This window comes from Histomonas meleagridis (genome assembly GCF_020186115.1).
Source record: "Histomonas meleagridis strain 2922-C6/04-10x chromosome Unknown contig_53, whole genome shotgun sequence".
NCBI lineage: Eukaryota > Parabasalia > Tritrichomonadida > Dientamoebidae > Histomonas > Histomonas meleagridis.
The window spans coordinates 451,701-465,219 of NW_027150896.1; the positions used below are offsets into that span (position 1 = coordinate 451,701).

A 13,519-nucleotide genomic window follows, 5' to 3' on the forward strand; every position below is an offset into this window, starting at 1 on the left:
AAATTGTTGAATCATTTCGATTCTATGATTTCATAATAAAACTGATTAAAAACGTTTATTTTATACATCGGTTAAAAGTGACCTCCACAGTAATGTAAATCTCAGATTGAATTTTTTCTAAAAATTATAAAAATTGAACTTTTTGATATAGCTTATCAAAAAGTGGCAACTTTTTGATGTCCAATCTACCACCACCGATTGAAGAATCACAACAAGCATATGATCAATGTCCACAATTAATGATGAACCCACAAATAAACCCGAAATTCCAAATTATTCCAAGAATTCTTACAACAAAAACCAAGAGAAAACAAAAACAATCAATATCAGTTCCAAAGGCAAAAATTCTTCCACCTGCCCTTGATGGTGATTTTCCCGAATCAAATGAAAATTACACAAAAACTCTTCAAGATTCATCAATTATAATCTCTCCGACTGAAATGGGATTTGTTCCTTCTGGATTTTGGAATTCAAACACAGAAACATTTGGTAATCTCGTTAACAACTACTTTCATAAGAAAAATAATTCAAATTGTAGATTTCCACATAAATTATATAATGCGCTAACATTGGTTGATAAGAAGCCGGAGCTTTGGCCTTTTGTTGGTGTGAAGTGGATTAATGATACTGTATTCAAAGTTGATAAGTACATTTTTGGAAGACTTCTTGGAATTACAGCAGTTGATGGTGGATTGTTCCACAGTCAGGGCAACTTTCCTTCACATGGGTTCCAAGAGATCTCGAGTAAAACAGTTGGCGATTGGAAAGATATCCAACATAATGATATTGATTTTGATCGTGTTCGTTTAATGACACACAAAGCGGGTTTCAAGAGATGTGCTGATGAAAATGTCATTACCCAATTGAAATGGAACAATGAGCAGAAGTAATTCCGAGTTGTTCTTTGGCCTCACTCTGTCTTATTAAAAAATTAAATCAAAAGTTAATCGTTCTTTTCTGAAATTTGATATGTTTACATTCTCTCTCAATTTTTGGTAGAGAAGAAAGTTGTTTTTCATTAAGAATATTTGGTAATGTGTTTAATCATGCGTAAAAATCTATTTGAGGTATCAAGCTAAACATTATAACCATTACATTTTCAAGCAGTATATTTTTACAATTGACATGTAATCCTTCAAAACTAATTAGAATGGTTAATATTCATGCTGTTTGCATCGAATAATAAATATTGGTCGAAAAAAATTCTGAATTAGTCAAATATAAAATGAAATTGCTTTTGTTTGAACCTGACCTGCTAAATCTACGTCATTCAAAATTGAATTGATTAAAAATAGCCTCATTTGAACTAAACGGGCTCCTCAGAAATTTTTCATTGTGTGCAAAGTGAAGTAAAATCAAAAAATTTAAAGAGTGAGAAAGGATGTCGAAAACGCGTCTTCCTTCTTTATTTCGCAATCTAGTAAAATTAACATTTGCTAGCCATACTGAGGTTTATACAATCCCAGAAATTGAAATTCCTGAAATGTCAAAAGGTTCGCCATTCATCTCAATGAATCCACCATTTTCAAAGATACCACTTTTACTGAAGAGCATGTACAAGCTCCATCTTGACTTAGGACGTCCCCTTTATTTAGACAGTACACAATCATCAACTTTCAATTCTTTACTACAAATTGTTTCCCCATATTTTCAACTTTTAATTCCTACGTCTCTTCACTCACTTGCTTCAACTCACTCATGGATTTCAATCAATCAACTTGAAACCACTCTTAATCCTGAAAATCTTTTTCTTTTAAAGCATATTATCTATCATTTCCGTATGCTTTTCAGGAGCACAGACATATATACCAGTGAAGAAAACTCCAAAGCATTATGGAAAAAAATCATTGAAATGTTAATTCCAGTTAACATGCGGTGTAACAATCATTTCCCACTCATTGACTCATTTAATGATCCTGATGGCGAAATGTATGTTGCATATTTCTCATCCGATAACATCTACCTCAGCACGCTCAAATCGCAAATTTCGTCGTTGTGTTATTTTAACGGTCTCCAAAACGATAGCGGAAGTTACACAATTTCTTTTGTTTATAAGGATAACCTTATAATAGACACATTCAATACTAATAAGTATGAGATGTGGTCTGACTACACCTCGAAATCCGTTTCTTCACGTAATAACGTGGTTCAATATATCTGTTCATCATTTTCTTCAATACCATCTAACGTTCAATTAACACCAGAGTTTATCGACGCTTACCAAAAGATGATTCTTACTCATGATATGACCTTCATTATTCCGTTTTTCCAATGTATTCTTGAATCACCAAAATCAAAAGAACTCGCTCGTAGCCTTTGCGACATATACTCCAAAAACAATAGCATTTTCATTCTTTTCAAAATGATTGCATACTTCGAAATCTCATTTTTTGCATCTACACCAACAGAAATCTTTCGACAAAACACAGTTTTCACTCAACTTATCACTGACTTCTTCAAACTAAAGCTCAAGAAGTTTATTGAGAACGGAATTAATGTTGTTAAAACAGAAGTATCAAAACGCCCATTATTTGATTTTGACCATCCGAAAGAAGAAGACATTCAAATCATCGAGGAACTCCTCGACATTTTCTGGCGTGTCATGGATTCCAGTATTTCTTATATTCCCAAATCAATTCTTCAATTTCTCAGATATCTTCGAATGTTATGCGAGACCAAATTTGGTGACGAAAACTTAAATCATCGCGCACTGATTGGAGTCTTTTTGCTTAGGTTCATTGTTCCAAGTTTTTCATCTCCCGAAAATAATATGGTAAATGGGACCATTGACCAAAATAGCTTTAGAAGGTCAATTGCGTTTTCTAAAGTGATTATGTCATTGTCGACATTGGAAATGAACTATACAAGAGTTGGCGATCGACAATTCCTGAATCCGATATTCGAAAAACATATTCCAAAAATGGCATTGTTTTTGCAAAAAATATCAGAAGTGGACGAGGACGAAGTTATGGAAGATATAGACGAGAATAGAAATGTTGATATAAAAGATGCAATTAATGAAATCAGAGAATTCATCAGAGAAAATAGAAAGGAAATAGAAAAGAGAGCTGAAAAGGTCGGTAGTCTTCCTCCTCTTTTCTTGGTCGAAGCAATGTTCTCTCTTTTTGATACCGCTGTATCTGAATAAATTAGTAACTGAACTCAGTAGAATCTGCTTTCATTGTGTTTGTGATTTCTCTTCAAGGGTAGCGCTGGATCTATTTTCTTGTCAGTGATCGGATAAATAAACGGCCGAAAATTGTACGTTAATTTCAAAATTCGCTGAAATGCAAAAGTACTTTAAGTTGTAAGTTGAAAATTGATTAAATCTCTGATTTAAGTGATATTGTTTGAATTTTATCATAAACCAAAAGATTATTTAGATGTGAAAAGCAAAACAATTAATTTTTCGATATTTGGATTTATATTATTATCATCAGCATTTCCACAATTTGCTATAATTATAGCTAATTACCCAATAGGCGACGAATAAGCATCTTGACTGCTATTAATATATTTTTTTAAAAAATGAAACGTTCTTATGTGTTCTTTATTATGTTGAAGAAAATATTCTTTGGAATTTGTTTGTTTAGAGTTCCGATTTTGTTGATTGTTCTTCTTCTTTTGTTTGTTCAGGTTTCTCCATCGGAATAAATTGTTCGAATACATTGAGACGCTTCTTCATTCCATCAAGAGAAGCAAATGATCCTTTTCTTGATTCAAGGATTTTGCTCATTGTTTCGATATCTTTCTTGATTTGTTCTTGACCCTTTGCAATATATCTCTCCATAACCTTAACATAGAATTCAGCGCCAGAGACAGCCTTCATCTTTTCGACGAGAGGAGATTTGTCTTCTGCTGTTAAGAACTCTGCAACAATTGGTGCTGCGTCTTTGATAAGTCCTGCTGCATCATTGAGGAGACCGTTAACGTCGCGCTCTGTTCCGCAGTTATCGTTGATGAAGTTCACAACCGATTCGGCGGTTCTTGATCCGCTGTAGTCGATCGTTTCTCCTTCCTTGAAGAGTTTGATGGTTGGGAACCCGTCAACGCCGTACTTGCTACAGATGTCTTTATACTTCTCACAATCTAATCTAGATACAACAATTTGTGGATCTGCTTGGAAAGCATTTGCAGCAATCTTGGCTTGTGGAAGAAAATGCTTGCAATGACCACACCATGGTGCAAAGAATGTGTTGAAAACACATTTGTGACTAGCAGTAACATTGTCAAAATTGAGTGGATTTAAATCTATGAGATATTGAGGTGGAAGTTTGGCTTTGATATTTGTGTAGTTTTCGACAAAGTTGCAAAATGATTCAACAGTACGAGATCCTTCAAATTCAATTCCGGTTTTTTCTTTTGCTTTATAGAGCATGATTGTTGGATATCCTTCAATTTTGAACTTTTTACAAATCTTTTTTTCTTCTAAGCAATTAACGCCTCCAAAAACAACGTCGTTGTAGGCATTTGCTGCTTCAGCAAAATCTTCTGCCATCGCTCTACAATGTCCACATTGAGTACTGTAAAACTTAACCATAGCAGGACGATTTCCTCCAATTATTTGGTCAATGTTTTTAGATGTGATTTCCACATACTCTGCTAAAATGAATTGGACCAAGAAACAAAACATTTTTTGCGGGGAGGTTTTGGCGGTTTTGTTCCGGCCAAATATTTTCACTCGAAAACCATCGTTTTGTAAAATATACAAATTTGGAGAAAACAAAATTTTGGTTAAATTTTAATTACATAAAAGAAAGGAATATTTTATGTGATGAATTCTTTCCTTAAAGTAATCACTTCATTGTTGATTAAATAAAATATTTATTGAGAAAGAAACATTGTATCATGATATTTACGTAATTCTATTTGATTTATTATTGCTTAGCAGAACAAAGATTTTCTAAGTGAAGTTTTTACTTGTTTAATGCATCATTTTTGTAAAAGTATAATCAAATTTCCGTCCTAATTTGCACTGTTCAATAGAACGATTCAACAGACATGTCGCATTACAAGCTTTTTGTACATAGGCAAAATTTATATTTCGAATGAATAAACAAAAGGTTCATCCTGAGTCAATCAACATTTTTGACTCTGATCTTCAAAATATATAAAAATGCCAAAATCTAAATAAGAACAAAAATACCCCATCATGAAATCAATATATCTTCTAGTATATTGTATAATATATTTATATGAATTTTTAATACTAAATAAAAACAATAATATATCGAAAATACTTTGAATGATATCGATGGAAATTTGATAACTTTATTTTAAATCTACTTTGGGGGGTCAACAAAGCTCTAATTCCACAAAAAAATCAAGCCAAAAGAAATCAAATTTAAATACACCTAATAAAGCCATTGCCACTTTGAAAATACCGAATGGAATTCAAGAATGTTTTAACAAATTGCAAACGATCGAAACCATTATTTTTGATTTGAACCAAGAAAACATATCATCGTCATCAAATTTAGTTATGGGTTTATATGAAAATAATTTTCCTTATTCTTTTAATCTAGTTATTAGTCAATTAATTTATATATCATTTGTTTCACAAAAGAAAGAATTCAATATTTATTACCACTTTATGAAAAAAATTCAAAAGAAAGAAGAAAAAACTAATAAAAATAAACATAAGCTTATTGATATTTTTATAACAACAATTCTTAAAAAGAATACTCAAGAATCATTTTATCTTCTAGAAAAATTTATTGAAAAAAAATATATTAATCCAAAAATTATACATTATGTATGTAAAAAATCATTAAACTTTATACATTATTTAAAAGAAATAGATATAAAAAATATCAATTCTAATTTACCGTTTTCAAAATATTTTATTGAACATTATGAAGAACTATCAAAGAATAATTGGGAACTTCATAAACAATTAATTAAAGAAGGAGTAAATCCAAATGAAATCTCAAAAATAATCCGAAATGATGAAGTTGAAAATCTTCAAGAAATAGCGGCAAATGAAGAATTTGATTATAATCAAATTATTAAACCATCGCCATATGAAAGATGTACATTTATTAATAAAGAAGAAGTTTCATTAATTGATTATGCAGCATTTTTTGGATCAGTAAAATGTTTTAAATTTTTATTACTTAATAATGCTAAAGTAAGTCAAACGTGTAAATATGCAGTTGCAGGTGGAAATCTTGAAATCATTCATTTATGTGAACAAAATCATTCATCATTTGGAAATACATTTGATGTTACAGTTCAATTTCATCGAAATGATGTATTCCATTATCTATATGAAAATCAAATATACAAAACTGAAGATTTAACTTTGATGCTAAAGAATTGTATAACATATTATAATTATGAACTTTTTTTGTTTTTGTTTGAGAAAAATTTGAAATTGTCTATTTCATACTTATATGAATTTGCAAAAATAGGGAATTTATTTATTGTTAAACCTTTTATTGATGAAAACCAAATATTTGATGAAATTTTGACTTATTTTTCAGAATCAGGAAATATTGAACTTGTAGAGTATATTTTAAATCAAAAAATAATTGATATTAATGCTAAAACTATTAAATACTTTTATTTATTGTATATTGTAATAATTTGCGATTTTAAAATAATATTTGGAAATATTTTAAAATATTTAATACAGCACTTATTTTGGCATCAGCATATGGTCACGTAGAAATGGTCAAATTACTTCTTGAACAAAAAGGAATTGATATTAATGCGAAAAATAATATTTGCTCAAGTATTTCCTTATTTTCAAATAATATTTGGAAATTATTTAAATTATTGAATACAGCACTTATTTTTGCATCTTTAAATGGTCATACAGAAATAGTTAAACTACTTCTTGAACAAAAAGGAATTGATATTAATGCTAAAAATATTTGTTTGTTTAATTTGATGTTAATTTAAATAATTTTGGACAGCACTTATGTTTGCATCAAAAAATGGTCATACAGAAATAGTTAAATTACTTCTTGAACAGGAAGGAATTGATATTAATATTAAAGATATTTATTTGTTTTATTTTATATTTATTTTAATAATTTTGGAATATTTCAAAATAATATTTGGAAATTATTTAAATTATTTAAAACAACACTTATGATAGCATCTGAATATGGTCATACAGAAATCGTTAAATTACTTCTTGAACAAGAAGGAATTGATATTAATGTTAAAGGTATTTATTTCTTTTATTTAAAATTTGTTTTAAAAATTTAATATTTCGAAATAATATTTGGAATTTATTTAAATTATTTGAAACAGCACTTATAAAAGCATATGAAAATAGAAACATTGAAATAGTTAAATTACTTCTTGAACAGGAAGGAATTGATATTAATGCTAAAGATATTTATTTCTTTTATTTTGGATTTATTTTAATAATTTAATATTTCAAAATAATATTTGGAAATTATTACAAAAATTTAAAACAGCACTTATAAAAGCATCTTTTTATGGTCATACAGAAATAGTTAAATTACTTCTTGAACAAGAAGGAATTGATATTAATGCTAAAGATATTTATTTGTTTTATTTGATATTTATTTTAATAATTTTGGATAACAAAATAATATTTGAAAATTATTTAAATTATTTAATACAGCACTTATTTTGGCATCTGAAAATGGTCATACAGAAATAGTTAAATTACTTCTTGAACAGGAAGGAATTGATATTAATGCTAAAGATATTTATTTGTTTTATTTGATATTTATTTTAATAATTTTATATTTCAAAATAATATTTGGAAATTATTGAAATTATTTAAAACAGCACTTATTTTAGCATCTGTAAAAGGTCATACAGAAATAGTTAAATTACTTCTTGAACAAGAAGGAATTGATATTAATGCTAAAGATATTTATTTGTTTTATTTGATATTTATTTTAATAATTTAATATTTCGAAATAATATTTGGAAATTATTACAAAAATTTAAAACAGCACTTATGTATGCTTCTGAAAAAGGTTACACAGAAATAGTTAAATTACTTCATGAAAAAGAAGGAAATGATATAAACACCAAATAAAAATATTTATAGTAGCTCAATGGTTCCTCAAAATTTAGTTCTATATGTATTGATTTTTAAATATTTCCATTAAAAAGACAAAATCACTTATATTAAAATTATGCAAGATGCTTCGGATGTTTTTCATATTATTTATTCAGTACGAAAATGTACAATATTTCTCTGCACTTTTATTGTAAACTAATTGTCTATTAAGGGTCTACTCCTATTGTAAAAAATTCATACGTTAAGGAGTATACAATTTTCTGAGGTTATCTGGTGAAGTGAGAAAAAAACATCAATATTTCTAATTTTTCTCTAAATGCATTAAATAATTTTAAACTAAAAGTAATTTCCGCACAACTTCAGACAAATGCCTATTTGAAAATATATTCGAATTAAAAATCAAAAATTTAGAATATCAAAAAAATTAGCGTTTATTTTTTTCATTTTTCAAATTTTTTCATTAATTCGATAATTTTTATATAAAAATATTCGAATTTTTCTTAGATATTTATATTTATAAAACATAAAGAAGCATATATTCATTGATATTATTTTGAAGAAATTTTATCAATAATTTTCTAGTGAAATTTGACATACAATTTTTAGTGTGAGATCTGAAGTGGAGTTCTTTTAAACGCAAAATATTCTTTCAATAAAATATAATTATCAAAAAATAATTGATATAATTTTATAGTACTCAGTTTGAATGTGTGCGGAAATGTGTTTATATTATTTAGTTTTTAATAGTTACAAAGTTCTGTAATCATTATTACATAAATCGATTTGAAAGATTTTCACCTCGAAATTTTTTTTCGAAATTTTATCCTTGATATCTATATTCATGATGCAATATATACTTGCTTTATAGTAATACGTTTTCGTGGAAGTTATTATTGTTAATCATGAGATATTTATATTTTAAAATTTTATCAGTTTATTTCGAAAAATTAAATGCTTTACGAATGTAATGTAATTTATTATATATAAATTAATTAATCCATTAATAATGTATTATTCATTTTCTAATTTCATTGAAGATGAAATTTCATCTATAAGTGATTGCCATGGCAAAACGAAATCTCTATTCGAAACACTTAACAATGTATCTTGCAAATATCTATAAAAGTCATCAAACATGGAGCTTTGGAACAGCATATTTAAGTCAACTAATTGGAAAATGTGTCTAATTCCATAAATACAATCTTCGTCGTTAAGGTAATCATTTGATATTATAATATCAAAAAGGTTGATTCAATTCGGCATTAAAGTGTAAACAAAATTGAACCTTAAACACCTTATTTCAGTAAAAATTTAATTCAAGATATTACAACAAGTTCGAATTTTAAAAATTTTTTGAATCTTGCTTTTTATTCCAAGTCAACTCAATTTCATCAATAATTGACCAAATTATAATTGAAAATTTTAATTCAAAATATTCTATGTGTAATCTCATTTTTTATTATATATTGATTTGATGTCTAGTCATTGTATTGCATCAAAAATACATAAGATTAACAGAGAATTTAATGGTGATCATAAAAATTAATAATTATTTTAATTTTTTATTTATGATAGGCTTAAAATAATTAACAAATTTGTTATCCGAATATTTACTTAATTATATTCTAAAAAAACATATTGTACAAAAAGACTGCGATCTATTTAAACAAGTTTTATTATTATTTTATAAATATCTTCAATGTTTATCGAAATATGAACGAAAGATTTTTTTTCATTTTTCGGTTTAATTCAAAAAGTGAAATCTGATCGTAAGTGGAATTTAACTCATTTACTCTATCTGCCGAACCATATCCGAATAAAGTTAATCCTAAATTGGCAAATGATTGAGTAAATTCGCAAAATGAATCAAATGAAGAATTACAAATTGCTGCTAGTAAAATATTTTCTGAATATTTTGGATAATACAGAAATGTTATTTTTATCTTTATCTTTTGCAACATCGCCAATGCTTTTATTTACATAATTTATATTAATCGCTTTACATTGTAATATTTTCTGGTGAAAAATTCTTGAATAATTTCTCTTGGAATTTAGTAAGTCAATGATTTTACCGGGAAAACGAAAAAGCATTGGTATGTTTTATATATTTGTGATTGATAATTAAGGAAAGAACGATCAAAACCGTCTAATTATCTTAGTCTGCCCCAATGAATACACTTAAAGTTGTTTTTGTTGGGGATACACAAGTAGGAAAAAGTTGTGTTATCGAAAGGTTTGTAAATCGAAAATTTAAACTCAATCCAACAGCAACAATTGGTGCGGCATTTCAAACACAAATTTTAGAAACACCAAACGGATCAGTGAAATTACAAATTTGGGATACTGCTGGCCAAGAGAAGTATCGTTCGTTGGCACCAATGTATTTTCGATCAGCTGACGTTGCAATATTATGTTATGATACCACAAATATGGAGAGTTTTGAATCTCTTGATAGCTGGACAAGCGATCTAGCTCAAAAGGCACCTGTACAGATGAAGTTATTAATGGTTGGGAATAAAATTGATCTTGAAGATGAAAGAGTTATTCCGATTGAAAAAGCAAAACTCTACGCTGAACAGCACAATGCCATATATATGGAAACGTCAGCAAAAACAGGGGATGGAATTGATGAAATGTTCCGTTATATCGCTGAAAATTGTGTCGAACAAAATAAAATCAGAGAATTTAGAGAGCAAATACCAGAGAAACCCATCAGTAATCAAACCACCAAAGAGGGTTGTTGCTAAATTAATCTATAATAAAAAATGTTTTTCTTGAAATTATTTTTACAACGAAATAATTTGAATGAAAAAAATTTGACATTTCTGTTATCTCACAATTTTTTGCAATCCGACTACAAATGGAAACAAAACTACGCAGATTATTCAATCAAGCATGTGACGAATTTGAATTAATAAGCAAGGGTGATCGCGTTTTGGTTGGCCTTTCCGGAGGAAAAGATTCTCTTACACTTGTTCATTTTTTATCATTATTAGCAAAAGAAAAACCAGGAACATTTCATATTATTGCTGCTTTCATACGTTTTACAAATCTTCCTTATACTGTTGATTTACCCTACATGCAAACATTTTGCGATGAAAGAAATGTTGAATTTCATATTGTTGAAGATCAAATTAGAGAAGGTCATATGACCATGCAAAGTGGCACATGTATTCACTGTTCCAGATATCGGCGCGCAAAGTTAATGGAACTTGCAAATGTTTATAAATGCAATAAACTTGCCTTAGGTCACCACCTTGATGACATTATAGCAACTCTTTTAATGAATATGTCTCAACACGGACGCTTTGGTGGCATGGCAGTTAAGTTACAAATCAGTGTTGGTGAAACAAATTATCCACTAACAATGATTCGTCCATTAGCACTTATTCCTGAAAATGATATTCGGTCTTTTATCAAAGAGAAAAATTTCCATCCTGAACAATGCCGATGTCCATGGGGAGATTCCGGATACAGAGGTAAAACAAGGGATGTCGTTGATTTCCTTTGCAAAGATGACGAGTCAATAAGAATGAACTTGTTCAGGTCTCAATTTAACATCAATGAAAAACATATCGAAAAGGAGAAAGAAGCAATTGATATAGAAGACACACCAATAAACACCGGAAATTGTTATTCGAAGTAAATAATATTAATTGCATTTTTTGAACAAATATGAAATTTGATATAATAGAATCTGATGAAAATAAGAGATGTGAAAAGATTCGCGTGATCAAACATTTCTTTTTTGCATTTGTGTCTCTTTTCTTAATAAGTTTGAGTTGCTGAAGGAATTACTCAGTTCCATTTGGCAAAACAAAAAAAAATTCTTTTTAATAAACTATTCAAATCTTATATGGAATGATAGAAGAAATAAAATTTAAGATCACTGAAATTAAGGAAAAATTAGAAAAACTTAAGACAGATCATGACTATGTATTTGGTGATTTTAATAGATCTACTGACAAAATTCGACAAATTAGAAATGATTCATTAATAGCATATGCAGATTTTAAAAAGAAATCTGCAGAATTATCGCATGAAGGAGAAATATATGCTATTGAAAACGACTACCAAGATAAAGACACTGAAATCACAAAGCAAATAGTTAAATTTATAGCTTTCAAATACAGTATCCTTAAAAATGAATTTCCTGAAATTGCACAATACTTTGAACAGAGCAGCAGCGAACTTAATTTCTATCAAAACATTAATCAATATCAAAGTAATAACTCTCCTCATTTCAATTTGCAAAGAGTAAATTTATCAGAATCAGAACTCGGTGAACTTCTTGAAAAGGATAATGCAGAATGGGTTATTCAAAATGGCAGACTCACTAATGGGAATGTTGAAATTTCCAACGGAACAAATGTAAATCTCAAATACAACGCATCAAACATGTATTCAGGAATTATACAAATCGACTCAACGAATAGGATAACATTCAATACTGAAGGTGGAAAATCAATATACATTCCTCTCGTTAGCCTTAACATTGGCATTGTCGTAATAGAAAAACAATAAAAATTTTTAGAAAACATTTTTATGTGTTACTCAAAATAAAATGTGATTTAATTGGTAATAATTATTAAAATTTGCTCAAATTCAAACTCAAATTCCAAAGTGAGGTCGTTTTATTTAGATACATTTAAATGGTTAAATGTTTGTGATAAAAAAATCTGAAAGTAATTAAAGCGCATGTTTTGGATATATTCTTTTTTGAAGAAAATGATATGAGAAAACTGTTTTAATACCAATTGGATTCTTGAATTAGTATTTGTGTAATGTGTGTACAATGTTGAAATTAAATATAAAAATGTTTCAAAATTCTTTTTTGAGATGATTTTTATTAACTCTCTTTATTAACATTTTCTTGTTTACGCATTGCTTCTTGAAGCAATTCAACTACTTCTGTGTGGCCTTTTTCAATTGCAAATTTAATTAATGTGTTTGAAATATTAGAAATAATTTCCAAAAGAAATTGTGGAACAAAAAATAATTTAAAGAAATATTAATTAAAACTATGAAATTCCTTGTGCATTAACTTCAATTTCTTTATTTTCAAGCAGTAATTTAACTATTTCTGTATAACCTTTTGATGATGCTAATATAAGTGCTGTAACAAATAAATTATATAAATCCCGTTAATAACTTTGAGACATAAAATCATTTTATTAAATTTTTAATATAACAAAGAAACGTTTTTATTATTAACATCAATATTTTTACAATTAAGAAGCATTTTAACGATTTCTATATTACCTTTTTGTGATGCATACATAAGTGCTGTATAATATTTTATAAATAAATTCCATTTCTTTTAATGAAATATTAAAGCAAAATAATAAATTTTAAAAAATTTTTTTGAAATGTTTTAGCATTAATATCAATTCCTTCTTGTTCTAGAAGTATTTTAACGACTTCCGCATCCCCATTTTGTGAAGCAATTATTAGTGATGTATGAAATGATTAAAATAATTCCCTTATATTATAAATATAATATTA

At 27.9% G+C, this 13,519-nt stretch overlaps 6 protein-coding genes across 6 annotated transcripts; 5 read left to right on the forward strand and 1 right to left on the reverse strand.

Annotated features, from left to right (window-relative positions):
- Positions 1 to 176: 176 nt before the first annotated feature.
- On the forward strand, positions 177 to 890 carry GO595_007503 (uncharacterized protein; the record flags this gene model as incomplete). Its single annotated transcript, XM_067920975.1, has 1 exon — positions 177 to 890. One exon carries the CDS (start codon positions 177 to 179, stop codon positions 888 to 890), a length of 714 nt encoding a protein of 237 aa, XP_067772413.1.
- Positions 891 to 1,780: 890 nt separating this feature from the next.
- Positions 1,781 to 3,148, forward strand: GO595_007504 (uncharacterized protein; the record flags this gene model as incomplete). Its single annotated transcript, XM_067920976.1, has 1 exon — positions 1,781 to 3,148. One exon carries the CDS (start codon positions 1,781 to 1,783, stop codon positions 3,146 to 3,148), a length of 1,368 nt encoding a protein of 455 aa, XP_067772414.1.
- A 441-nt stretch (positions 3,149 to 3,589) lies between these two features.
- Positions 3,590 to 4,633, reverse strand: GO595_007505 (Thioredoxin family protein; the record flags this gene model as incomplete). Its single annotated transcript, XM_067920977.1, has 1 exon — positions 3,590 to 4,633. One exon carries the CDS (start codon positions 4,631 to 4,633, stop codon positions 3,590 to 3,592), a length of 1,044 nt encoding a protein of 347 aa, XP_067772415.1.
- Positions 4,634 to 10,182: 5,549 nt separating this feature from the next.
- GO595_007506 (small GTP-binding protein) lies at positions 10,183 to 10,761 on the forward strand (the record flags this gene model as incomplete). The annotated part of the gene is made up of 1 exon (XM_067920978.1): positions 10,183 to 10,761. The coding sequence occupies one exon, from the start codon at positions 10,183 to 10,185 to the stop codon at positions 10,759 to 10,761; it is 579 nt and encodes a 192-aa protein (XP_067772416.1).
- Positions 10,762 to 10,874: 113 nt separating this feature from the next.
- On the forward strand, positions 10,875 to 11,660 carry GO595_007507 (tRNA 2-thiocytidine biosynthesis protein TtcA; the record flags this gene model as incomplete). Its single annotated transcript, XM_067920979.1, has 1 exon — positions 10,875 to 11,660. The coding sequence occupies one exon, from the start codon at positions 10,875 to 10,877 to the stop codon at positions 11,658 to 11,660; it is 786 nt and encodes a 261-aa protein (XP_067772417.1).
- A 215-nt stretch (positions 11,661 to 11,875) lies between these two features.
- On the forward strand, positions 11,876 to 12,538 carry GO595_007508 (uncharacterized protein; the record flags this gene model as incomplete). The annotated part of the gene is made up of 1 exon (XM_067920980.1): positions 11,876 to 12,538. One exon carries the CDS (start codon positions 11,876 to 11,878, stop codon positions 12,536 to 12,538), a length of 663 nt encoding a protein of 220 aa, XP_067772418.1.
- Between the last annotated feature and the right edge of the window lie 981 nt (positions 12,539 to 13,519).